At 46.8% G+C, this 26,606-nt stretch overlaps 1 protein-coding gene across 1 annotated transcript in view; it reads left to right on the top strand.

The window, feature by feature from the left end:
* Window positions 1-230: 230 nt before the first annotated feature.
* The window catches only part of sgip1a (SH3GL interacting endocytic adaptor 1a), a 107,321-nt gene continuing 80,945 nt past the window's right edge, over window positions 231-26,606 (top strand). Inside the window, exons 1-2 of the mRNA XM_029706238.1 lie at window positions 231-288; window positions 23,825-23,869. Coding sequence (XP_029562098.1) covers window positions 246-288; window positions 23,825-23,869 — 88 coding nt within the window. The 5' untranslated portion in view covers window positions 231-245. The remainder of the gene's footprint in view (window positions 289-23,824; window positions 23,870-26,606) is intronic.

Genomic DNA, 26,606 nt, shown 5'->3' with positions numbered 1-26,606 from the left:
TCCTTCAGTGTGTGTGTGTGTGTGTGTGTGTGTGTGTGTGTGTGTGTGTCCTCTCAGGCAGGGTACTCAGTCAGGCACCATCGTCATCACTCCTCTAATGCGACTGGTCCCTCTCTTTCTTTCTCTCCTCACAGACTCCTTGACATCTATCTCTCTTCTCCCTACAGTTCTCTTTTCATCCCTTCATCCTTCTATCCGCCTGTGGACCTACAGATATGCGACCTGCTCCATGGAGATTGCTGTAGATGGCTGAAGAGCTGTGTACTGGCTGGTTTCACATTGTTGCAGGTATGACTACCTCTCTCTTTCCTCACCTATCTGTCAACTTCCTCTGTATAAATGTGTCTGGGGGTATCCAATACTGCACTGTGTGCGTTGTGGTGCTTACAAGTATTTGTGTTCTATAGTTGTGTTGTGTGTGTTCGTTTATGTATGTTTGAGTTTATTTGTATTTTTACGGGGACAGTGCACATTATTCAACGTTTCAGTAAAAGTGCTGGTTTGAGCCAGCCGGCTAATTTTCAACCTCAGACCCTGAATACATGTAAACATACACTTCCACGTGTACCCGTTACTCTGTGAGTTGGTTGTTTGTGTATACCCCTCCACGTGTACCCGTTACTCTGTGAGTTGAGTGTGTGTATACATACCCCTCCACATGTACCCGTTACTCTGTGAGTTGAGTGTGTGGTGTTTGATGCAGAAGCCTCACAGAGAGGTATTACACTGAACAAAAATATAAACGCACCATGTAAATGCATCATTCACCGGATTCCTGCTGCTCTGGATCATTACACCGGATCATTACTCTGGATCATCGCAGCTAGCTAGCTGCAAACGAGTGGCTACTATTAGCTAACGCCTCTGTCCCAAAGCAAGCACCAGCTAGCCTTGTGCTAGCCTCGAGCTAGGCCCATATACCAGCTAATTCTAGGGCTACAATACCTCCTTTGCCAATTGGCCTGGACCCTTTATTGTCGGCACGGAGCCCCGCCAATCCATCACGACTGGACTGCTGGTGTGATCGCTCGATGTGGTCTCAACAGGCTATTCTGTTACGATGTCACCGAAGAACCATCTACTAGCCCCGGCCCGCTAGCTTTTCTGAACGCTGTGTCCCCTGCTCACCCAGTGTAGTAGTGACTACTGAACGGCACCCTGACTCACCTATTGCTGCTCTTTTGACCCTATGATCACTCGGCTACTCAGCTGATGCCCTCTGGACTGTTTCAATAACACTGTACCTCATTTTGTTTAACTAACTGACCCATTCATTGCCATTTACCTGTTGTTGTCTTAGCTCTCCTGATCAACACCTGTGATTGCTTTATGCCTCTCTCTAATGTCAATATGCCTTGTCTAATGCTGTCTTGGCTAGTTTTTATTGTTTTCTTTCACTGTAGAGCCCTCAGTCCCGCTCAAAATGCCTTAGATAGCTCTTTCGTCCCACCCCACACACATGCGGAGACCTCACCTAGGTTAACTGATGCCTCCAGAGACGAAACCTCTCTCATCGTCACTCAACGCCTAGGTTTACCTCCACTGTACTCACATCCTACCATATCCTTGTCTGTACATTATGCCTTGAATCTATTTTACCACGGCCAGAAATCTGCTCCTTTTATTCTCTGTCCCCAACGCACTAGACGACCAGTTCTTATAGCCTTTAGCCGTACCCTTATCCTACTCCTCCTCTGTTCCTCTGGTGATGTAGAGGTTAACCCAGGCCCTGTAGCCCCCAGTTTTTCTCCAGGTGCTATCATTTGTTGACTTCTGTAACCGTAAAAGCCTTGGTTTCATGCATGTCATTATCAACATCAGGTGTCTGGCTAGACTGTAAACTCTCCTTCCAGACTCACATTAAGCATCTCCAATCCAAAGGTAAATCTAGAATTCACTTCCTATTTTGCAACAAAGCCTCCTTCACTCATGCTGCCAAACATACCCTCGTAAAACTGACTATCCTACTGATCCTTGACTTCAGCGATGTCATTTACAAAATAGCCTCCAACACTCTACTCAGCAAATTGGATGTTATCAAAGCCGTTTTGTCACCAAAGCCCCATATACTACCCACCACTGCGACCTGTATGCTCTAGTTGGCTGGTCCTCGCTACATGTTCGTCGCCAAACCCACTGGCTCCAGGTCATCTATAAGTCTTTGCTAGGTAAAGCTCCGCCTTATCTCAGCTCACTGGTCACCATAGCAACACCCACCCGTAGCACACGCTCCAGCAGGTATATTTCACTGGTCATCCCCAAAGCCAACACCCCCTTTGGCCTGCTTTCCTTCCAGTTCTCTGCTGCCAATGACTGGAACGAATTGTAAAAATCACTGATGTTGGAGACTTATATCTCCCTCACTAACTTTAAGCATCAGTTGTCAGAGCAGCTTACCAATCGCTGCAGCTGTACACAGCCTATCTGTAAATAGCCCATCCAACCAACTATCTACCTCATCCCCCATATTTGTTTTTGTTTTTCTGCTCTTTTGCACATCCTCATCTGCACAAACAGTTGAACTCGGAAGTTTACATACACCTTAGGCAAATACATTTAAACTCAGTTTTTCACAATTCCTGACATTTAATCCGAGTAAAAATTCCCTGTCTTAGGTCAGTTAGGATCACCACTTTAATTTTAAGAAGGTGAAATGTCAGAATAATAGTAGCGAGAATGATTTATTTCAGCTTTTATTTCTTTCATCACATTCTCAGTGGGTCAGAAGTTTAAATACACTCAATTAGTATTTGGTAGCATTGCCTTTAAATTGTTTAACTTGGGTCAAGCGTTTTGGGTAGCCTTGCACAAGCTTCCCACAATAAGTTGGGTGAATTTTGGGCCATTCCTCCTGACAGAGCTGGTGTAACTGAGTCAGGTTTGTAGGCCTCCTTGCTCTCACACGCTTTTTCAGTTCTGCCCACAAATGTTTTATAGGCTTGAAGTCAGGGCATTGTGATGGCCACTCCAATACCTTGACTTTGTTGTCCTTAAGCCATTTTGCCACAACTTTGGAAGTATGCTTGGGGTCATTGTCCATTTGGAAGACCCATTTGCAACCAAGCTTTAACTTCCTGACTGATGTCTTGAGATCAATTTCCCTCCTCATGATACCATCTATTTTGTGAAGTGCACCAGTCCCTCCTGCAGCAAAGCACCCCCACAACATGATGCTGCCATCCCCTGTGCTTCATAGTTGAGATGGTGTTCTTTGGCTTGCAAGCCTCCCCCTTTTTCCACCAAACTTAACGATGGTCATTATGGCCAAACAGTTGTATTTTTTTTAATCAGACCAGCGGACATTTCTCCATAAAGTACGATCTTTGTTCCCATGTGCAGTTGCAAACTCTAGTCTGTCTTTTTTATGGCGGTTTTGGAGCAGTGGCTTCTTCCTTGGTGAGCAGCCTTTCATGTTATGTTGATATAGGACTCGTTTTACTGTGGATATGGGTATGACAGCTGCGTGGTCCCATAGTGTTTATACTTGCATACTATTGTTTGTACAGATGAACGTGGTACCTTCAAGCGTTTGGAAATTGTTCCCGAGAATGAACCAGACTTGTGGAGGTCTACAATTTTTTTCTGAGGTCTTGGCTGATTTCTTTTGATTTTCCCATGTTGTCAAGCAAAGAGGCACTGAGTTTGAAGGTAGGCCTTGAAATACATCCACAGGTACACCTCCTATTGACTCAAACAATGTCATTTAGCCTATCAGAAGCGTCTAAAGCCATGACATCATTTTCTGGAATTTTCCAAGCTGTTTAAAGGCACAGTCAACTTAGTGTATGTAAACTTTTGACCCACTGGAATTGTGATAGAGTGAATTATAAGTGAAACAATCTGTCTGTAAACAATTGTTGGAAAAATTGCTTGTGTCATGCACAAAGTAGATGTCCTAACCGACATGCCAAAACTATAGTTTGTTAACAAGAAATTTGTGGAGTGGTTGAAAAATGAGTTTTAATGACTCCAACCTAAGTGTATGTAAACTTCCGATATCAACTGTATATTACTCCAGTGTAAATTGCTATATTGTAATTACTCCGCCACTATTGGCCTATTTAGTGACTTACCTCCTTACTTCATTTGCACACACTGTATGCAGATTTTTTTATTGTGTTTTTGACTGTACGTTTGTTTATCCTATGTGTAACTCTGTATTGTTGTTGTTTTTGTCACACTGCTTTGCTTTGTCTTGGCCAGGTCTCAACTGGCCTAACTGGTTAAATAAAGGTGAAATAAAATAAAATGAAAATAAAAAAGGAAGCCTCCTCCCTAAGTTAGTTTTTTTCACTGCTTTATCACACTCCGCCAACGCTGATGTCCTAGCCGTGTCTGAATCCTGGCTTAGGAAGGCCACCAAAAATTCTGAAATTTCCATCCCCAACTATTTTCCATCAAGATAGAACTGCCAAAGGGGGTGGAGTTGCAATCTACTGCAGATACAGCCTGCAGAGTTCTGTCATGCTATCCAGGTCTGTGCCCAAACCGTTTGAGCTTCTACTTTTAAAAATCCACCTTTCCGGAAATAAGTATCTCACTGTTGCCGCTTGTTATAGACCCCCCGCCCCCAGCTGTGCCCTGAACACCATATGTGAATTAATTTCCCCCCATTTATCTTCAGAGTTTGTACTGTTAGGTGACCTAAACTCGGATATGCTTAACACCCCGACCGTCCTACAATCTAAGCTAGATGCCCTCAATCTCACACAAATTATCATGGAACCTACCAGGTACAACCCTAAATCCGTAAACACGGGCACCCTCATAGATATCATCCTGACCAACCTGCCCTCTAAATACACCTCTGCTGTCTTCATCCGGGATCGCAGCGATCACTGCCTCATTGCCTGCTTCCGTAATGTGTCCGCTGTCAAACGACCACCCCTCATCACTGTCAAACACTCCCTAAAACACATCAGCGAGCAGGCCTTTCTAATCGACCTGGCCGGGGTATCCTGGAAGGATATTGACCTCATTCCATCAGTAGAGGATGCTTGGTTATTCTTTAAAAGTGCTTTCCTCACCATCTTAAATAAACATGCCCAATTCAAAAAATGTAGAACTAAGAACAGATGTTTCTCAGTTCACTCCAGACCTGACTGCCCTTGACCAGCACAAAAACATCCTGTGACGTACTGCATTAACATCGAATAGCCCCCGCGATATGCAACTTTTCAGGGAAGTTAGGAACCAATATACACAGTCAGTTAGGAAAGCAAAGGCTAGCTTTTTCAAACAGAAATTTGCATCCTGTAGTACTAACTCAAAAAAGTTCTGGGACACTGTAAAGTCCATGGAGAATAAGAGCACCTCCTCCCAGGCTAGGAAACACTGTCACCACCGATAAATCTACTGTAATCGAGAATTTCAATAAGCATTTTTCTATTGCTGGCCATGCTTTCCACCTGGCTACCCCTACCTCGGTCAACAGCCCACAGCAACTTGCCCAAGCCTCCCCCATTTCTCCTTCACCCAAATCCAGATATCTGATGTTCTGAAAGAGCTGCAAAATCTGGACCCCTACAAATCAGCTGGGCTAGACAATCTGGACCCTCTCTTTCTAAAATTATCCGCCACTATTGTTGCAATGCCTATTACTAGCCTGTTCAACCTCTCTTTCGTATCGTCTGAGATCCCCAAAGATTGGAAAGCTGCCGCGGTCATCCCCCTCTTCAAAGGGGGAGACACTCTAGACCCAAACTGTTACAGACCTATATCTATCCTACCCTGCCTTTCTAAAGTCTTCAAAAAACTGCATCCAATGACTGGAACGAATTGCAAAAATAACTGAAGCTGGAGTCTTATATCTCCCTCACTAACTTTAGGAATCAGCTGTCAGAGCAGCTTACTGATCATTGCACCTGTACATGGCCCATCTGTAAATAGCCAACCCAAATACCTCATCCCCATATTGTTATTTATTTTTGCTCCTTTGCACCCAGTATCGCTACTTGCACATTCATCTTCTGCACATCTATCACTCCAGTGTTTAATTGCTAAATTGTAATTATTTCGCCACTATGGCCTATTTATTGCCTTACCTCCCTAATCTTAACTCATTTGCACACACTGTAAATATACTTTCTATTGTGTTATTGACTGCACATTTGTTTATCCCATGTGTAACTCTGTGTTGTTTGTGTCGCACTACTTTGCTTTATCTTGGCCAGGTCACAGTTGTAAATGAGAACTGGCCTACCTGGTTAAATAAAGATGAAATAAAAAAAAATAAAGATCCCATACATTTTCCATATGCACAAAAAGCTTATTTCTCCAAAATGATGTGCACAAATTTGTTATTAAGTTTTTCTCATATTAACAAGCTTGTTATACAGCATGATCATTACACAGGTGGACCTTGTGCTGGGGACATTAAACGGCTACTCTAAAATGTGCAGTTGTGTCACACAACACAATGCCACAGATGTCTCAAGTTTTGAGGGAGTGTGCAATTGGAATTCTGACTGCAGGAATGTCCACCAGAGCTGTTGTCAGAGAATTTAATGTTCCTTTCCCTACCACAAGCCGCCTCCCACATAGTTTTAGAGAATTTGGCAGTAAGTCCAACCGGCCTCACAACCACAGACCACATGCAACCACACCAGCCCAGGACATCCAAATCCGGCTTCTTCACCTACGGGATTGTCTGAGACCAGCCACCTGGACAGCTGATGAAACTGTGGGTTTGCACAACCGAAGAATTTCTGCACAAACTGTCTGAAACATCTCAGGGAAGCTCATCTGTGTGCTCGTTGTCTTCACCAGAATCTTAACCTGACTGCTATTCGGCGTTGTAACCGACTTCAGTGGGCACATGCTCACCTCGATGGCCACTGGCATGCTGGAGAAATGTGCTCTTCACAGATGAATCCCGGTTACAACTGTACCGGGCAGATGGCAAACATTGTGTATGGCGTCATGTGGGCGAGCAGTTTGCTGATGTGAACGTTGTGAACAGAGTCCCCCATGGTGGTTCTGGGGTTATGGTATGGGCAGGCATAAGGTACGGACAACAAACACAATTGCATTTTATTGATGGCAATTTGAACGCGATAAGATCCTGAGGTCCATTGTTGTGCCATTCATCTGCCGCCATCTCCTCATGTTTCAGCATGATAATGAATGGCCCCATGTCGCAAGGATCTGTACACAATTCCTGGAAGCCGAAAATGCCCCAGTTCTTCCATGGCCTGCATGCTCACCAGACATGTCACCCATTGAGGATGTTTGGGATGCTCTGGATCGACGTGTACGGCATCGTGTTCCAGTTCCCACCAATATCCATCAACTTCACACACCAATTGAAGAGGAGTGGGACAACATTCCACAGGCCATAATCAACAGCCTGATCAATCAACAGCCTGATCAACTCTATGTGAAGGAGATGTATTGTGCTGTATGTGGCAAATGGTGGTACACCAGATGCTAACTGGTTTTCTGATCCACGCCACTAACTTTTTTTTCAAAGGTATCTGTGACCAACAGAGGCATTTCTGTATTCCCAGTCATGTGAAATCCATAGATTAGGGCCTAATTAATTTATTTCAATTAACTGATTTATATGAACTGTCAAATCTTTGAAATTGTTGCATGTTGCGTTTTATATTTTTGTTCAGTGTACATTTATACATTTACAGTTTAGTCATTTAGCAGACACTCTTATCCAGAGTGAATTACACAAGCAATTAGGGTTAAGTGCCTTGCTCAAGGGCACATCGACATTTTTCACATATGATTCGAACCCGCAACTTTTTGGTTACTGGCCTAACACTCTTAACCACTAGAGGTAGAGAGGTAACAGAACAGTGTCCCTGGGATCTGTTCCTGTCCTTAAAGGATCCTCTAGTCTAGCTGCAGTAGAAACGGGTCAGGAGCTAATAAAGTTTGTCACTGTCACACAGCCAGGTCCCAGAGAGGGTAGAGCTGCACTAGAAAGGGCTAGACAATGGATAGATGAAGTGAGAAAACAGAGGGCAAATATCACCAAGTTTTCTTCTCTCTCTGCTATTCTTTCCTCTCTGCTTTGTCTCTTCATCTCTCTCTCTCTCTTACTTCCTTTTCTAAGTAATTTCTCTCTCTCTCCTGTTATAATTCGCTCCCTGTCTGTGTGTTTTCTGGCCTGGCTATGTTCAGAGCTCCTCTTACTGGCTATTGGACTGTACTGTAGTTGAACAGAGTGCTGGTACCCATCTGAACCAGTATCTGTCTATTGTTCCTGGAGAGGAACAGCACATGCAGGCTTTTGTACCAGCCCTGCCCTAACTAAAGTATAAAAGAATAAGCTACCAAACCTGTTCGAAAGGGTTGCTTAACTATTGAGGTGTCTGGTCTCTCTTTACCAATTTAGGTAAATCCTTCTTTAATTTTAGTGCCCCCATTGTTGGAATAACCTGCAAAATTAATTGGATCTTGACTCCCTGTTGCCGCTAGGGCATTTTAGGACTCTGGTGTTTAATGAATTTATTGAGGATTGCAGTTGTTTTGATTGATTGTAATGGTTTATTTGTTGAGATTGTAGTATTGTAATTGTACCTTGTATTTCAAAAATATATATATTATTCTTTTGGTTTATTTTGGAATGTTTATTTTCTTGATTGTGAAATGTTTTGTATTCAGGGCATCATTGTGAATTTGACCCTGGTCTCAATTGGGCTCCGCAGAATAAATACAACTTAAATAAAAAAAGAACAAAAAAAACACCTGACTCAACTAATCAATTAATCACTTCTTCATTTTAGACCATCATTGGTTGAATCGGGTGTTTTAGAGCTGGGCTGGAACAAATGCCTGCATACCCTGGCCTGTAGCTCTCCTGGGCCTGAGTAAGCATGCATCAATAAGCATGCTTGGTGTAGGCTGTTATTGTAACAGTGATTCCACAGGCCTCTCTGTTAACCAGTGTAAATCTCCATGTGGGTGCAGTCAAACTGCCATGCTCTGAGGGGCTTTGTCCATTCTAGTAATTGTATTTCTATGGCTGGAACACTGGAGTAGAGCTCAGGGAATGGTTGGCTTCTGCTCTAAATATCAATGGAGATATCTATGGCACTCCTCTGCTTTCCTGTTCTCTCCTCTTCTCCCATCTCATCTCTTCTCCACTCACCCTTTTCCTCTTATTCCCTCATCATCTGTTCTTTCCTATCCTCTATTGTTTAACCCCATGATAATCTCCTCTTTTCTCTCTTTTCTTGTGTCTTCTTCCCTCTCTCTCTCGCTTGTCTTGCGTGTTTCTTTGTCTCATGTTGTAGTAGTCCTTGGTGGGTAAGGTGCCAGTTTCCTAGCCCCCTTGTTGCTGGTTGGAAGTGTCCAGTCTTCTCAGAGTGAACTTCGGCATTTCATCTCTTCTCTCGATGCCACTATGCATCCACAATCATAACATGGCTTAGAGCTTCAGGCGTTATTTAGAAAATTCTCCCTTCACTCCCTCTTAATCTCCTGTGAGCACTGGGGGGCAGTGGAGGAGAGAAGCGACCTTGTCTGGCAGAGCTAGGGGGGAGGGAGGGAGGGACGGATAAAGCAGGGGACTCCTCTCAGGAAGCATTTGCTGGCTGTTAAGTATACAGAGGGAGGGAGCATGCCATGGCTTAATGAGGGGGAGAGGTGCAAGCAATGAATTTGGCAAGGGAGAGAGACGGAGGCAGGGAGAGAGAGCATTTCACATGGACCTGAGCATGACTGGGGAGAATGCATTGTGCATAAGGAAGCACAGGGCTGGCTCAATTTAAAGTGTGACAGCATGTGTCTCTCATTATGTTTTCCTGTTTTAAGAAATCTAGTTTACATCTGTAATTAAATCCTAATAGTTTATAGATTTAGAATATTCTGCAGCTGCAAGTGAGTTAATCATTTGTTTTGTAATACTATTTGTACTAGAGTAGCTCTGTTGTCAGTCTGTCCTGCAGCTCAGTCTCTGCTCCACAGCCAGAAACATGTTGTTATGGAGGCCACAGCAGTGCTAGGCTATTTGTCAGTCTGTCCTGCAGCTCAGTCTCTGCTCCACAGCCAGAAACATAAACATCCTCTCGCTCCCCCTTCTCTCTCTCTTTCTCCCCCATCTCTCACTTTCTCCCCCATCTCTCACTTTCTCCCCATCTCTCTTTCTCCCCCATCTCTCTCTCTTTCTCCCCCTTCTCTCTCTCTTTCTCCCCCATCTCTCACTTTCTCCCCCATCTCTCACTTTCTCCTCCATCTCTCTTTCTCCCCCATCTCTCACTTTCTCCCCCATCTCTCTTTCTCCCCCCATCTCTCTCTCTTTCTCCCCCATCTCTCTCTTTCACTCTTTGTTTTTGCTCCATTATGGCCCTGCAACACTATAGCCATCGGGCGTTCGGCATTGCCGTCAGCCTTCAGCCATTGAGGGAATGCTTCCTTTGAAATCAATGAAAGCTGCTATACTGCCCTTGTTGCGCTCGCGTTGCGTCATGTCCAATTGCAGCATCCAAGCTCAATAATCGCTGAGATTAAATTCTCGATGGCTGACGATTGTGCGTTCATTCTATCTTGTGTGTTGAAATAGTGAGACATAACGTTTATTTTGGTTGCGTATGGCCTCCACTAGACACCACTGGTTATTTTACAAAGATTTATGAAGTCAAGAAGCTACTATCTAACACAAACTATAGCTAGCTAGCTACATTGACTATTTTAATTCAATGTAAAGAAAATAAACTTGTGTAGTTAGAGGATCAATTGGTATAACCACAAGCAACAATTGAATTAGTACTTGCGAAAAACTTGACCAAAGCTATTGATTATACTGTACTTTTGCATGATTGATGAATATGTTACATTTCAGTAGGGAAAAATAGAATAAAGATGCTCTTCCGCTCTGCTCCTCCGCTATCAAAACCACTCACTCTGTGAAGCAGGTAGAACATCACATTGACATGACCCTGATGGCAACGCAAAGCGTGTAGTGGAGCGGTCTTCCTTTACTCTGGCTCCCACCCACCCCCTCATGTAAAAATGAATCACCAGCCTCCATGCACACACACACACACACACACACACACACACCTCTCTTTTTCTCCCCGCCCTCCCTCCCTCCTTTTCTCGCTCCATCTCTCCCTATACGCCTCTCGCTGGTGGCAGGCTGAGAGTAGCGGTACACACACCTCCCTTCTCTACTCCCTCTAGGGCCAGATGGCGTGGTGGTGGAAGAAATCGTAGCAGCAGTAGTAGAAGAAATGGTAGCAGCAGTAGTACAAGAAATGGTAGCAGCAGTAGTACAAGAAATGGTAGCAGCAGTAGTACAAGAAATGGTAGCAGCAGTAGTACAAGAAATGGTAGCAGCAGTAGTACAAGAAATGGTAGCAGCAGTAATACAAGAAATGGTAGCAGCAGTAGTACAAGAAATGGTGGCAGCAGTAGTACAACAAATGGTAGCAGCAGTAGTACAAGAAATGGTGGCAGCAGTAGTACAACAAATGGTAGCAGCAGTAGTACAAGAAATGGTAGCAGCAGTAGTAGAATAAATGGTAGCAGCAGCAGTAGAAGAAGAAATGGTAGCATCAGAAAATGTAGCAGTAGTACTAGAAGCAGCAGTAGTAGTAGAAGAAATGGTAGCAGCAGAAAAGGTAGCAGCAGCAGCAGTAGTAGTAGAAAAAATGGTAGCCGCAGCAGCAATAGTAGCGGTAGCAGTGGTTGTAGTAGAACGGTAGTAGTAGTAGTAGAAAGGTAGTAGTAGTAGTAGTAGAATGGTAGCAGCAGTAGTAGTAGAACGGTAGTAGTAGTAGTAGAAGAAAGGTAGTAGTAGTAGTAGTAGAATGGTAGCAGCAGTAGTAGTAGAACGGTAGCAGCGGTGGTAGTAGTAGTAGTAGAACGGTAGCAGCGGTAGTAGCAGTAGTAGAACGGTAGTAGTAGTAGTAGAAAGGTGGTAGTAGTAGTAGTAGTAGTAGTACTCGTAGAACGGTAGCAGCAGTAATAGTAGTAGTAGAACGGTAGCAGCAGTAGTAGTAGAACAGTAGCAGCGGTAATAGCAGTAGTAGAACGGTAGTAGTAGAAAGGTGGTGGTAGTAGTAGTAGTAGTAGTAGTAGTAGTAGTAGTAGTAGAACGGTAGCAGCAGTAATAGTAGTAGTAGAACGGTAGCAGCAGTAGTAGTAGAACGGTAGCAGCAGTAATAGTAGTAGTAGAACGGTAGCAGTGGTAGTAGTAGTAGTAGTAGTAGTAGTAGTAGAACGGTAGCAGTGGTAGTAGTAGTAGTAGTAGTAGAACTGTAGCAGCAGTAGAAATAGAACGGTAGCATAGTAGTAGTAGAACGGTAGCAGCAGTAGTAGTAGTAGTAGTAATAGTAGAACGGTAGCAGCCGTAGTAGTAGAACAGTAGCAGCTGTAGTAGTAGAATGGTAACAGCAGTAGTAGTAATAGTAGAACGGTAGCAGTAGTAGTAGTAGAACGGTAACAGCAGTAGTAGTAGTAGCAGCAGCAGAACGGTAGCAGCGGTAGTAGTAGCAGCAGCAGAACGTAGCGGCGGTAGCGGTAGTAGTAGTTGTAGCAGCAGCAGAACGGTAGCAGCGGTAGTAGTAGTAGTAGTAGTAGTAGAACGGTAGCAGTGGTAGTAGTAGTAGTAGTAGTAGTAGAATGGTAGCAGCAATAGTAGTAGTAGTAGTAGTAGTAGAATGGTAGCAGCCGTAGTAGTAGAATGGTAACAGCAGTAGTAGTAGTAGTAGTAGTAGTAGTAGAACGGTTAGTAGCAGTAGTAGTAGTAGTAGTAGAACGGTAGCAGCCGTAGAAGTAGAACGATAACCGCAGTAGTAGTAGTAGAACGGTAACAGCAGTAGTAGTAGTAGTAGAACGGTAGCAGCAGTAGTAGTAGTAGGAGAACGGTAGCAGCCGTAGTAGTAGAACGGTAGCAGCGGTAGTAGTAGTAGTAGAATGGAAGCAGTAGTAGCAGTAGAGGTAGCAGTGGTAGTAGTGGAACGGTAACAGCAGTAGTAGTAGTAGCAGCAGCAGAACGGTAGCAGCGGTAGTAGTAGCAGCAACAGAACGTAGCGGCGGTAGCGGTAGTAGTAGTTGTAGCAGCAGCAGAACGGTAGCAGCGGAAGTATTAGTAGTAGCAGCAGCAGAACGGTAGCAGCGGTAGTAGTAGCAGCAGTAGAACTGTAGCAGTTGTAGTAGTAGCAGCAGCAGAACTGTAGCAGTTGTAGTAGTAGCAGCAGCAGAACTGTAGCAGTGGTAGTAGTAGCAGCAGCAGAACGGTAGCAGTAGCAGCAGCAGAACGGTAGCAGCGGTAGTAGTAGCAGCAGCAGAACGGTAGCCGCGATAGTAGCAGCAGAATGGTAGCAGCGGTAGTAGCAGAAGAACGGTAGCAGCGGTAGTAGCAGCAGAACGGTAGCAGCGGTAGTAGCAGCAGAACAGTAGCAGCGGTAGTAGCAGCAGAACGGTAGCAGCGGTAGTAGCAGCAGAATGGTAGCAGCGGTAGCTGCAGTAGCAGCAGAAGTAGTAGTAGTTGAACAGTAGTAGTAGTAGCAGCAGCAGAACGGTAGCAGTGGTAGTAGGAGCAGCAGAACGGTAGCAGTGGTAGTAGTAGCAGCAGAACGCTAGCAGTGGTAGTAGTAGCAGCAGAACGGTAGCAGTGGTAGTAGTAGCAGCAGAACGGTAGCAGTGGTAGTAGTAGCAGCAGAACGGTAGCAGTGGTAGTAGTAGCAGCAGAACGGTAGCAGTGGTAGTAGCAGCAGCAGAACGGTAACAGCGGTAGTAGCAGCAGAACGGTAGCAGCGGTAGTAGCAGCAGAACGGTAGCAGCGGTAGCAGTAGTAGCAGCAGAAGTAGTAGTTGAACGGTAGTAGTAGTAGCAGCAGCAGAACGGTAGCAGTGGTAGTAGCAGCAGCAGAACGGTAGCAGTGGTAGTAGTAGCAGCAGAACGGTAGCAGCGGTAGTAGCAGCAGAACGGTAGCAGCGGTAGTAGCAGCAGAATGGTAGCAGCGGTAGCTGCAGTAGCAGCAGAAGTAGTAGTAGTTGAACAGTAGTAGTAGTAGCAGTAGCAGAACGGTAGCAGTGGTAGTAGCAGCAGCGGAATGGTAGCAGTGGTAGTAGCAGCAGCGGAACGGTAGCAGTGGTAGTAGGAGCAGCAGAACACTAGCAGTGGTAGTAGGAGCAGCAGAACGCTAGCAGTGGTAGTAGTTGTAGCAGAACGCTAGCAGTGGTAGTAGTAGCAGCAGAACGGTAGCAGTGGTAGTAGTAGCAGCAGAACGGTAGCAGTGGTAGTAGTAGCAGCAGAACGGTAGCAGTGGTAGTAGTAGCAGCAGAACGGTAGCAGTGGTAGTAGTTGTAGCAGAACGGTAGCAGTGGTAGTAGCAGCAGCAGAACGGTAGTAGTAGCTGCAGAACGGTAGCAGTGGTAGTAGCAGCAGCAGAACGGTAGCAGTGGTAGTAGTAGCAGCAGAACGGTAGTAGTAGCAGCAGAATGGTAGCAGTGGTAGTAGTAGCAGCAGAACGGTAGCAGTGGTAGTAGTAGCAGCAGAACGGTAGCAGTGGTAGTAGTCGGAAAGATATCAGTTTGTCTCTGTGAATGGTTTGTCCTCTGACAAATCAACTGTACATTTCGGTGTTCCTCAATGTTCCGTTTTAGGACCACTATTGTTTTCACTATATATTTTACCTCTTGGGGATGTCATTCGAAAACATAATGTTAAATTTCACTGCTATGCGGATGACACACAGCTGTACATTTCAATGAAACATGGTGAAGCCCCAACATTGCCCTCGCTAGAAGCCTGTGTCTCAGACATAAGGAAGTGGATGGCTGCAAACTTTCTACTCGGACAAAACAGAGATGCTTGTTCTAGGTCCCAAGAAACAAAGAGATCTTTTGTTGAATCTGACAATTAATCTGGATGGTTGTACAGTCGTCTCAAATAAAACTGTGAAGGACCTCGGCGTTACTCTGGACCCTGATCTCTCTTTTGAAGAACATATCAAGACTGTTTCAAGGACAGCTTTTTTCCATCTACGTAACATTGCAAAAATCAGAAACTTTCTGTCCAAAAATGACGCAGAAAAATTAATCCATGCCTTTGTTACTTCTAGGTTGGACTACTGCAATGCTCTACTTTCCGGCTACCCAGATAAAGCACTAAATAAACTTCAGTTAGTGCTAAATACGGCTGCTAGAATCCTGACTAGAACCAAAAAATGTGATCATATTACCCCAGTGCTAGCCTCCCTACACTGGCATCCTGTTAAGGCAAGGGCTGATTTCAAGGTTTTACTGCTAACCTACAAAGCATTACATGGGCTTGCTCCTACCTATCTTTCCGATTTGGTCCTGCCATACATACCTACACGTACACTACGGTCACAAGACGCGGGCCTCCTAATTGTTCCTAGAATTTCTAAGCAAACAGCTGGAGGCAGGGCTTTCTCCTATAGAGCTCCATTTTTATGGAATAGTCTGTCTACCCATGTGAGAGACGCAGACTCAGTCTCAACCTTTAAGTCTTTACTGAAGACATATCTCTTCAGTAGGTCCTATGATTAAGTGTAGTCTGGCCCAGGGGTGTGAAGGTGAACGGAAAGGCTGGAGCAACGAACCGCCCTTGCTGTCTCTGCCTGGCCGGTTTCCCCTCTTTCCACTGGGATTCTCTGCCTCTACCCCTATTACGGGGGCTGGCTTACTGGTGTTCTTCCATGCCGTCCCTGGGAGGGGTGCGTCACTTGAGTGGGTTGAGTCACTGACGTGGTCTTCCTGTCTGGGTTGGTGCCCCCTCGGGTTCGTGCCGTGGAGGAGATCTTTGTGGGCTATACTCGGCCTTGTCCCGGGATGGTATGTTGGTGGTTGGAGATATCCCTCCAGTGGTGTGGAGGCTGTGCTTTGGCAAAGTGGGTGGGGTTATATCCTACCTGTTTGGCCCTGTCCGGGGGTTTCATCGGATGGGGCCACAGTGTCTCCTGACCCCTCCTGTCTCAGCCTCCAGTATTTATGCTGCAGTAGTTTATGTGTCGGGGGCTAGGGTCAGTCTCTCACATCTGGAGTATTACTCTTGTCTTTTCCGGTGTCCTCTGTGAATTTAAATATTCTCTCTCTAATTCTCTCTTTCTCCTTCTTTCTCTCTCTCTCTCGGAGGACCTGAGCCCTAGGACCATGCCTCAGGACTACCTGTCTTGATGACTCCTTGCTGCCCCCAGTTCACCTGGCCGTGCTGCTGCTCCAGTTCCAACTGTTCTGCCTGCAGCTATGGAACCCTGACCTGTTCACCGGACGTGCTACCTGTCCCAGACCTGTTGTCCCAGACCTGCTGGAACCCTGACCTATTCACCGGGTGTGCTACCTGTCCCAGACCTGCTGTTTTCAACTCTCTAGAGACAGCAGGAGCGGTAGAGATACTCTCAAAGATCGGCTATGAAAAAGCCAACTGACACTTACTCTTGTGTTGCTGACTTGTTGCACCCTCGACAACTACTATGATTATTATTATTTGACAATGCTGGTCATTTATGAACATTTGAACATCTAGGCCATGTGCTGTTATAATCTCCACCCGGCACAGCCAGAAGAGGACTGGCCACCCCTCATAGCCTGGTTCCTCTCTAGGTTTCTTCCTAGGTTTTGGCCTTTCTAGGGAGTTTTTCCTAGCCACCCTGCTTCTACACCTGCATTGCTTGCTGTTTGGGGTTTTAGGCTGGGTTTCTGTACAGCACTTTGAGATATCAGCTGATGTAAGAAGGGCTATATAAATACATTTGATTTGATTTGATTAGTAGTAGCAGCAGAACGGTAGCAGTGGTAGTAGTAGCAGCAGAATGGTAGCAGTGGTAGTAGTTGTAGCAGAACGGTAGCAGTGGTAGTAGTAGCAGCAGAAGGGTAGCAGTGGTAGTAGCAGCAGCAGATCGGTAGTAGTAGCAGCAGAATGGTAGTAGTAGTAGGAGTAGTAGTAGCAGCAGCAGAACGGTAGCAGTGGTAGTAGCAGCAGCAGAACGGTAGCAGTGGTAGTAGCAGCAGCAGAACGGTAGCAGTGGTAGTAGCAGCAGCAGAACGGTAGCAGTGGTAGTAGCAGCAGAACGGTAGCAGTGGTAGTAGTAGCAGCAGAACGGTAGCAGTGGTAGTAGTAGCAGCAGAACGGTAGCAGTGGTAGTAGTAGCAGCAGAACGGTAGCAGTGGTAGTAGTAGCAGCAGAACGGTAGCAGCGGTAGTAGTAGCAGCAGAACGGTAGCAGCGGTAGTAGTAGCAGCAGAACGGTAGCAGCGGTAGTAGTAGCAGCAGAACGGTAGCAGCGGTAGTAGCGGTAGTAGTAGCAGAACGGTAGTAGCGGTAGCAGCGGTAGTAGTAGAAGTTCAACGGTAGTAGTAGTAGTTGAATGGTAGTAGTAGCAGTTGTAGTTGAACGGTAGTAGTAGTAGAAGCAGCAATACGGTAGCAGTGGTAGTAGTAGCAGCAGAACGGTGGAAGTGGTAGTAGAAGCAGCAGAATGGTAGCAGTGGTAGTAGTAGTAGCAGAATGGTAGTGGCAGCAGCAGAACGGTAGCAGTGGTAGTAGTAGCAGCAGAACGGTAGCAGTGGTAGTAGTAGCAGAAGAACGGTAGCAGTGGTAGTCGTAGCAGCAGAACGGTAGTAGTAGTACTGATAGCAGCAGAATGGTAGCAGTGGTAATTGTATCAGCAGAACGGTAGTAGTAGTAGTAGTAGTAGCAGCAGAACGCTAGCAGTGGTAGTAGTAGTAGAAGTAGTAGTAGCAGCAGCAGCAGTTTGGTAGTAGTAGCAGCAGAACGGTAGCAGCGGTAGTAGTAGCATCAGAACGGTAGTAGTAGTAGTAGTAGTAGTAGTAGTAGTAGTAGTAGTAGCAGCAGATCGGTAGTAGTAGCAGCAGAACGGTAGCAGTAGTAGTAGCAGCAGCAGAACGGTGGTAGTAGTAGTAGTAGCAGCAGAACGGTAGCAGTGGTAGTAGCAGCAGAACGGTAGCAGCGGTATTAGTAGTAGTTGAATGGTAGTAGTAGTAGTAGTAGTAGTTGAACGGTAGCAATGGTACTAATAGCAGCAGAACGGTGGCAGTGGTAGTAGTAGCAGCAGAATGGTAGCAGTGGTAGTAGTAATAGCAGAACGGTAGCAGTGGTAGTAGTAGCAGCAGAACGGTAGCAGTGGTAGTAGTAGTAGCAGAATGGTAGTAGCAGCAGCAGAACGGTAGCAGTGGTAGTAGTAGCAGCAGAACGGTAGCAGTGGCAGTAGTAGTAGCAGAATGGTAGTAGTAGCAACAGAATGGTAGCAGTGGTAGTAGTAGTAGCAGAATGGTAGCAGCAGCAGAACGGTAGCAGTGGTAGTAGTAGTAGCAGAATGGTAGTAGCAGCAGCAGAACGGTAGCAGTGGTAGTAGAAGCAGCAGAACGGTAGCAGTGGTAGTAGTAGCAGCAGAACGGAAGCAGTGGTAGTAGTAGCAGCAGAACGGTAGCAGTGGTAGTAGTATTAGCAGAATGGTAGTAGCAGCAGCAGAACTGTAGTAGTAGCAGCAGAACGGTAGTAGTAGTAGTTGTAGTCGTAGTAGCAGCAGCAGCAGATCGGTAGTAGTAGCAGCGGAACGGTAGCAGTGGTAGTAGCAGCAGCAGAACGGTAGCAGTGGTAGTAGTAGCAGCAGAACGGTAGCAGTGGTAGTAGAATCAGCAGAACGGTAGTAGTAGTAGTAGCAGCAGCAGAACGGTAGCTGTGGTAGTAGTAGCAGCAGAACGGTAGCAGTGGTAGTAGTAGCAGCAGAACGGTAGCAGCGGTAGTAGTAGCAGCAGAACGGTGGCAGTGGTAGTAGTAGCAGCAGAACGGTGGCAGTGGTAGTAGTAGCAGCAGAACGGTGGCAGTGGTAGTAGTAGCAGCAGAACGGTAGCTGTGGTAGTAGTAGCAGCAGAACGGTAGCAGTGGTAGTAGTAGCAGCAGAACGGTAGCAGTGGTAGTAGTAGTAGCAGAATGGTAGTAGCAGCAGCAGAACGGTAGCAGTGGTAGTAGTAGCAGCAGAATGGTAGTAGTCGCAGCAGAACGGTGGCAGTGGTAGTTGTAGCAGCAGAACGGTAGTAGCAGCAGAACGGTAGCAGTGGTAGTAGTAGCAGCAGAACGGTAGTAGCAGCAGCAGAACGGTAGTAGCAGCAGCAGAACGGTAGCAGTGGTAGTAGCAGCAGCAGAACGGTAGCAGTGGTAGTAGCAGCAGCAGAACGGTAGCAGTGGTAGTAGCAGCAGCAGAACGGTAGCAGAGGTAGTAGCAGCAGCAGAACGGTAGCAGTGGTAGTAGTAGCAGCAGAACGGTAGCAGTGGTAGTAGTAGCAGCAGAACGGTAGCAGTGGTAGTAGCAGCAGCAGAACGGTAGCAGAGGTAGTAGCAGCAGCAGAACGGTAGCAGAGGTAGTAGCAGCAGCAGAACGGTAGCAGTGGTAGTAGCAGCAGCAGAACGGTAGCAGAGGTAGTAGCAGCAGCAGAACGGTAGCAGAGGTAGTAGCAGCAGCAGAACGGTAGCAGTGGTAGTAGCAGCAGCAGAACGGTAGCAGTGGTAGTAGCAGCAGCAGAACGGTAGCAGTGGTACAGCAGAACGGTAGCAGTGGTAGTAGCAGCAGCAGAACGGTAGCAGTGGTAGTAGCAGCAGCAGAATGGTAGCAGTGGTAGTAGTAGTAGCAGAATGGTAGTAGCAGCAGCAGAACGGTAGCAGTGGTAGTAGTAGTAGCAGAATGGTAGTAGTAGCAGCAGAACGGTAGTAATAGCAGCAGAACGGTAGCAGCGGTAGTAGTAGTAGCAGAATGGTAGTATTAGCGGCAGAACGGTAGTAGTAGCAGCAGATCGGTAGCAGTGGTAGTAGTAGCAGCAGAACGGTGGTAGTAGTAGTTGTAGTAGCAGCAGCAGAACAGTGGCAGTGGTAGTAGTAGCAGCAGAACGGTGGCAGTGGTAGTAGTAGCAGCAGAACGGTAGCAGTGGTAGTAGTAGCAGCAGAACGGTAGCAGTGGTAGTAGTAGCAGCAGAACAGTAGCAGCGGTAGTAGTAGCAGCAGAACGGTAGCAGCGGTAGTAGTAGCAGCAGAACGGTAGCAGCGGTAGTAGTAGCAGCAGAACGGTGGCAGCGGTAGTAGTAGCAGCAGAACGGTAGCAGTGGTAGTAGTAGCAGCAGAACGGTAGCAGTGGTAGTAGTAGTAGGTAATGGTAGTAGCAGCAGCAGAACGGTAGCAGTGGTAGTAGTAGCAGCAGAATGGTAGTAGCAGCAGAATGGTAGTAGTAGCAGCAGAACGGTGGCAGTGGTAGTAGTAGCAGCAGAATGGTATTAGTAGCAGCAGAACGGTAGCAGTGGTAGTAGCAGCAGAACGGTAGCAGCGGTAGTAGTAGCAGCAGAACGGTGGCAGCGGTAGTAGTAGCAGCAGAACGGTGGCAGTGGTAGTAGTAGCAGCAGAACGGTAGCAGTGGTAGTAGTAGCAGCAGAACGGTAGCAGTGGTAGTAGTAGTAGCAGAATGGTAGCAGTGGTAGTAGCAGCAGCAGAACGGTAGCAGCGGTAGTAGTAGCAGCAGAATGGTAGTAGTAGCAGCAGAACGGTGGCAGTGGTAGTTGTAGCAGCAGAACGGTAGTAGCAGCAGAACGGTAGCAGTGGTAGTAGTAGCAGCAGAACGGTAGTAGCAGCAGCAGAACGGTAGCAGTGGTAGTAGCAGCAGAAGAACGGTAGCAGTGGTAGTAGCAGCAGCAGAACGGTAGCAGAGGTAGTAGCAGCAGCAGAACGGTAGCAGTGGTAGTAGCAGCAGCAGAACGGTAGCAGTGGTAGTAGTAGCAGCAGAACGGTAGCAGTGGTAGTAGCAGCAGCAGAACGGTAGCAGAGGTAGTAGCAGCAGCAGAACGGTAGCAGTGGTAGTAGCAGCAGCAGAACGGTAGCAGAGGTATTAGCAGCAGCAGTGGTAGTAGTAGCAGCAGAACGGTTGCAGCGGTAGTAGCAGCAGAACGGTAGTAGTAGCAGCAGAATGGTAGTAGTAGTAGGAGTAGTAGTAGCAGCAGCAGAACGGTAGCAGTGGTAGTAGCAGCAGAACGGTAGCAGAACGGTAGTAGCAGCAGCAGAACGGTAGCAGTGGTAGTAGTAGTAGCAGAACGGTTGCAGCGGTAGTAGCAGCAGAACGGTAGCAGAACGGTAGTAGCAGCAGCAGAACGGTTGCAGCGGTAGTAGCAGCAGAACGGTAGCAGAACGGTAGTAGCAGCAGCAGAACGGTAGCAGTGGTAGTAGTAGTAGCAGAACGGTAGCGGTAGTAGAAGTAGTAGCAGTAGCAGTAGTAGTAGCAGAACGGTAGAAGTGTTAGTTGTTGCAGCAGAATGGTAGCAGTGGTAGTGGTAGCAGCAGAACGGTAGCAGTAGAATGGTAGCAGCGGTAATTGTTGTTGTAGTAGTAGTAGTAGTAGCAGAACGGTAGCAGCGGTAGTAGTAGTAGGAGCAGCAGCAGAATGGTTGCAGTATCAGTAGCAGTAGCAGCAGCACGGTAGCAGCGGTCGTAGTAGTAGTAGCAGCAGAACTGTAGCAGCAGTGGTAGTAATTGTAGTAAGGGTACAGCAGCAGCAGAACGGTAGAGGTGGTAGTAGTAGTGGTTGCAGCGGTAGGTGTATCACAACAGTAATAGCAGCAGTAGTGGTAGTAGTAGCAGCAGAACGATAGCAGCGGTAGTAGTAGTAGTAGTAGTAGCAGAATGGTAGCAGCGCTACTAGTAGCAGAACAGTAGTGGTAGTAGTAGCAGCAGAACGGTAGTAGCAGCAGCAGAACGGTAGCAGTGGTAGTAGCAGCAGAAGAACGGTAGCAGTGGTAGTAGCAGCAGCAGAACGGTAGCAGAGGTAGTAGCAGCAGCAGAACGGTAGCAGTGGTAGTAGCAGCAGCAGAACGGTAGCAGTGGTAGTAGTAGCAGCAGCAGAACGGTAGCAGAGGTAGTAGCAGCAGCAGAACGGTAGCAGTGGTAGTAGCAGCAGCAGAACGGTAGCAGAGGTATTAGCAGCAGCAGTGGTAGTAGTAGCAGCAGAACGGTTGCAGCGGTAGTAGCAGTAGAACGGTAGTAGTAGCAGCAGAATGGTAGTAGTAGTAGGAGTAGTAGTAGCAGCAGCAGAACGGTAGCAGTGGTAGTAGGAGCAGAACGGTAGCAGAACGGTAGTAGCAGCAGCAGAACGGTAGCAGTGGTAGTAGTAGTAGCAGAACGGTTGCAGCGGTAGTAGCAGCAGAACGGTAGCAGAACGGTAGTAGCAGCAGCAGAACGGTAGCAGAACGGTAGTAGCAGCAGAACGGTAGCAGAACGGTAGTAGCAGCAGCAGAACGGTAGCAGTGGTAGTAGTAGTAGCAGAACGGTAGCGGTAGTAGAAGTAGTAGCAGTAGCAGTAGTAGTAGCAGAACGGTAGAAGTGTTAGTTGTTGCAGCAGAATGGTAGCAGTGGTAGTGGTAGCAGCAGAACGGTAGCAGTAGAATGGTAGCAGCGGTAATTGTTGTTGTAGTAGTAGCAGAACGGTAGCAGCGGTAGTAGTAGTAGGAGCAGCAGCAGAATGGTTGCAGTATCAGTAGCAGTAGCAGCAGCACGGTAGCAGCGGTCGTAGTAGTAGTAGCAGCAGAACTGTAGCAGCAGTGGTAGTAATTGTAGTAAGGGTACAGCAGCAGCAGAACGGTAGCGGTGGTAGTAGTAGTGGTTGCAGCGGTAGGTGTATCACAACAGTAATAGCAGCAGTAGTGGTAGTAGTAGCAGCAGAACGATAGCAGCGGTAGTAGTAGTAGTGGTAGCAGCGCTACTAGTAGCAGAACAGTAGTAGTAGTAGCAGCAGAACAGTAGCGGTGGTAGTAGTAGTAGTTGCAGAACAGTGGTAGTAGTAGTAGCAGAACGGTTGGAGTAGTAGCAGCGGTAGCTCCTTCAACTGTTGGGATGAGTCTAGAGGGGCAGCTGTACACAGCGTCGGCCTCCCTGACGTCTCAATGATTTATTATTATCCTCAGTGGCAATGGAGAGGGAGAGAGAAAGGGAGGGTCAGAGAGAGGGTGGGTGGGAGGAAGGGAGGGAGGGAGGGATAGAGAGAGGCAGAGAGGGAGAGCAGTCATACTGAGCCAGCAGGCAGAGCAAAAACAGTGGGAGAAAGAAGGCAGAGCTCTGTGAAAATAGAGATTTTAAAATACAGTCAACCTACAGAAAAATGTATATACCAGCTAGGAGGGGAAATACATCTATTCTGTAACCAAGATCAGGGGGTGACTGTGTTGGGGAGTGTGTCCTCAACATGGGCTGTCAATTCACTTCAACCTGCTCGTTATTCTGGCAACAAGCAAATCATTAATCTCATTCATCGCCCGGCAGTCTACACACTTCAGCGTCACAAGGTAGGCAGGGGAGGGGTGTGTGTTTTCTATGCGTTAACATGCTTATGTTTGAGTGTGAGTGGGTGTGTGAGAATGTGTGTGAGGGAGGGAAAGAGAGAGGCTACTAGTAGGGCCAGGCTGTCAGAGGATGCAAGCTAAATTCCATGTGACTCTGTAGAGAACCTCAGGGATTGGCTGAGAGCAGCTGTGACCTCAGCAAGCATCGCTCCCTCTTTCTCTCTCGCTCTGCCTCTCCACCCCCCTCCCTCCCTCTCTACCCCCTCTTGTTCTAATCTTTTCAGAATAGCTTTTTTTCCCCCTTCCTCAGCATCCTAGGCTGATTGTGTAGGTTAGTAGCAGCATCCATGGCCTAAGCCCCAGCCCCTGCCTCTCTCGGGCTACCGATCGGCACAGTGCCCAGCCAGCCCCACCTCTCTGCCCAGCCGCGGTGCATGGACCCTGGGCCAGTTGACAGACGACGTGTGGGGGTGTTTGAGGCTGGGTGTTATCCGTGGCACTAGGCTCTGTGCTCTAGTTTATCATTTGCTAACCAGGGGCTTCTCTCCCCCTCCTGCTTTCTTTTCAGGCTCCTTGGAGGTAAAGGAATGCAAATCTGCAATCATGATGGAAGGTAAGACACATTTTAATTGATTCTCTATTTATTTATCCGCCTCCTCTACGGTGTCTCATCTGCTAGCAGTGTGTGTGTGTGTGTGTGTGTGTGTGTGTGTTTGGCAGCTTCAAATGTCATAAGCTGCCCTGCTATTTTGAGTGCATGCATTCCAGTGATCTTGCATGTCATTCAGTGGGAAGGGCACAGCCACCGTTGAGAACGTCTCTCCCTACCATGCCAACACAATGGCCCAGCTAATTGAACACTGTGTGTTCTTTCTCTCTCCCCCTCTCCCCTTCCCGTCATAAAGATTATTTGGTTTTATTGTGCAGAAGAGCTTATGGGCCAGCTGGCTAGCTTGTATAAATTCTATTTGTATGGAGCGACACACACACACACACACACACACACACACACACACACACACATACAGACACACGGTAAACACGGTGTGTTCTGCTGTAGCATGTATATGTGCGGCCGGTCGCTCGCGTTGCGTTTGAAGGCCATTTTCAACCTTAGGTATAGCTGCGTTAGTATATGTGTACATGCTGTGGACAGATTGATTTTGTGTTGAAAACACACATTACATTCTGGCCGTTTTTAAATGCATGTATGGCCCTTTATGTTGATGACATAATCAGTCTGTGGTGATGGAGAGAGAGAAGTGTTATTTATGCATACTGTAAACACAAGATTAATTTAATACATTTATTCTACCTGCTCCATTTTGTTCCTTCTCATCTCTATAATCCATTATCTATTTTAAAACTTCATCCTTTATTTGTAACAGTGACTTATCCGTAGAAATATAATCTAGTCTACTAAGTTATTCTGATTCTATGGACTTATCTTATATTTATCTTTCTATTGATTTTGACAATACTACTACTCATCTACCTTTATTTAAGCATGATAATGGCATCATTCAGGACTAGTTAGGCCAGTGTGTGGGGTAATATGAACACCCAGACCCCCAGTACCCTGACGTTCCCCTCTATAGTAGTACAGTAATATGAACGCCCAGACCGCCAGTACCCTGACGTTCCCCTCTATAGTAGTACAGTAATATGAACGCCCAGACCGCCAGTACCCTGACGTTCCCCTCTATAGTAGTACAGTAATATGAACACCCAGACCGCCAGTACCCTGACGTTCCCCTCTATAGTAGTACAGTAATATGAATGCCCAGACCGCCAGTACCCTGACGTTCCCCTCTATAGTAGTACAGTAACATGAACGCCCAGACCGCCAGTACCCTGACGTTCCCCTCTATAGTAGTACAGTAATATGAACACCCAGACCGCCAGTACCCTGACGTTCCCCTCTATAATAGTACAGTAATATGAACGCCCAGACCGCCAGTACCCTGACGTTCCCCTCTATAGTAGTACAGTAATATGAACACCCAGACCGCCAGTACCCTGACGTTCCCCTCTATAGTAGTACAGTAATATGAACACCCAGACCGCCAGTACCCTGACGTTCCCCTCTATAATAGTACAGTAATATGAACGCCCAGACCGCCAGTACCCTGACGTTCCCCTCTATAATAGTACAGTAATATGAACACCCAGACCGCCAGTACCCTGACGTTCCCCTCTATAATAGTACAGTAATATGAACGCCCAGACCGCCAGTACCCTGACGTTCCCCTCTATAGTAGTACAGTAATATGAACGCCCAGACCGCCAGTACCCTGACGTTCCCCTCTATAATAGTACAGTAATATGAACGCCCAGACCCCCAGTACCCTGACGTTCCCCTCTATAGTAGTACAGTAATATGAACGCCCAGACCGCCAGTACCCTGACGTTCCCCTCTATAGTAGTACAGTAATATGAACGCCCAGACCCCCAGTACCCTGACGTTCCCCTCTATAGTAGTACAGTAATATGAACGCCCAGACCGCCAGTACCCTGACGTTCCCCTCTATAATAGTACAGTAATATGAACGCCCAGACCGCCAGTACCCTGACGTTCCCCTCTATAGTAGTACAGTAATATGAACGCCCAGACCGCCAGTACCCTGACGTTCCCCTCTATAGTAGTACAGTAATATGAACGCCCAGACCGCCAGTACCCTGACGTTCCCCTCTATAGTAGTACAGTAATATGAACGCCCAGACCCCCAGTACCCTGACGTTCCCCTCTATAGTAGTACAGTAATATGAACGCCCAGACCGCCAGTACCCTGACGTTCCCCTCTATAGTAGTACAGTAATATGAACGCCCAGACCGCCAGTACCCTGACGTTCCCCTCTATAGTAGTACAGTAATATGAACGCCCAGACCCCCAGTACCCTGACGTTCCCCTCTATAGTAGTACAGTAATATGAACAACCAGACCGTCAATACCCTGATGAAGGCCGCTTGCTGTTGAAATGGTGATTAATAAATGTATTGCGTTGGTGATAGTGTATGCAGCTACACTATTTTCCTTTTTATCATAGATGCATGTCATTAACCATCGGTTGGCTCTGGCTCTGATCCTCCCTGTGTGTCTGTGCCGTCAGTCATCCCCGGTCATCCCCAGTTATCTCTGGTCGCCAGTCCTGGCTGTTAAGGTTGTTGACTTGACTTCTGCCATAGAAATAGAAGTACTAGAATGGTTATTCCCATTCAAGTCAATGTTCCGTGTTCTGAGGAAATGTTCCTGTTCTTGTAATTTCTTTGGCACCTACTCCGGAGTCCACATCAAAGGACTGGAGGGGGCAGGGACAGCATTGTCTCATGAAGGCAGCATTGAGTCAGG

The sequence above is a fragment of the Salmo trutta genome, chromosome 22, assembly GCF_901001165.1.
Source record: "Salmo trutta chromosome 22, fSalTru1.1, whole genome shotgun sequence".
Classification (NCBI taxonomy): Eukaryota; Metazoa; Chordata; class Actinopteri; order Salmoniformes; family Salmonidae; genus Salmo; species Salmo trutta.
This window is presented reverse-complemented; position numbering and strand designations above follow the sequence as displayed.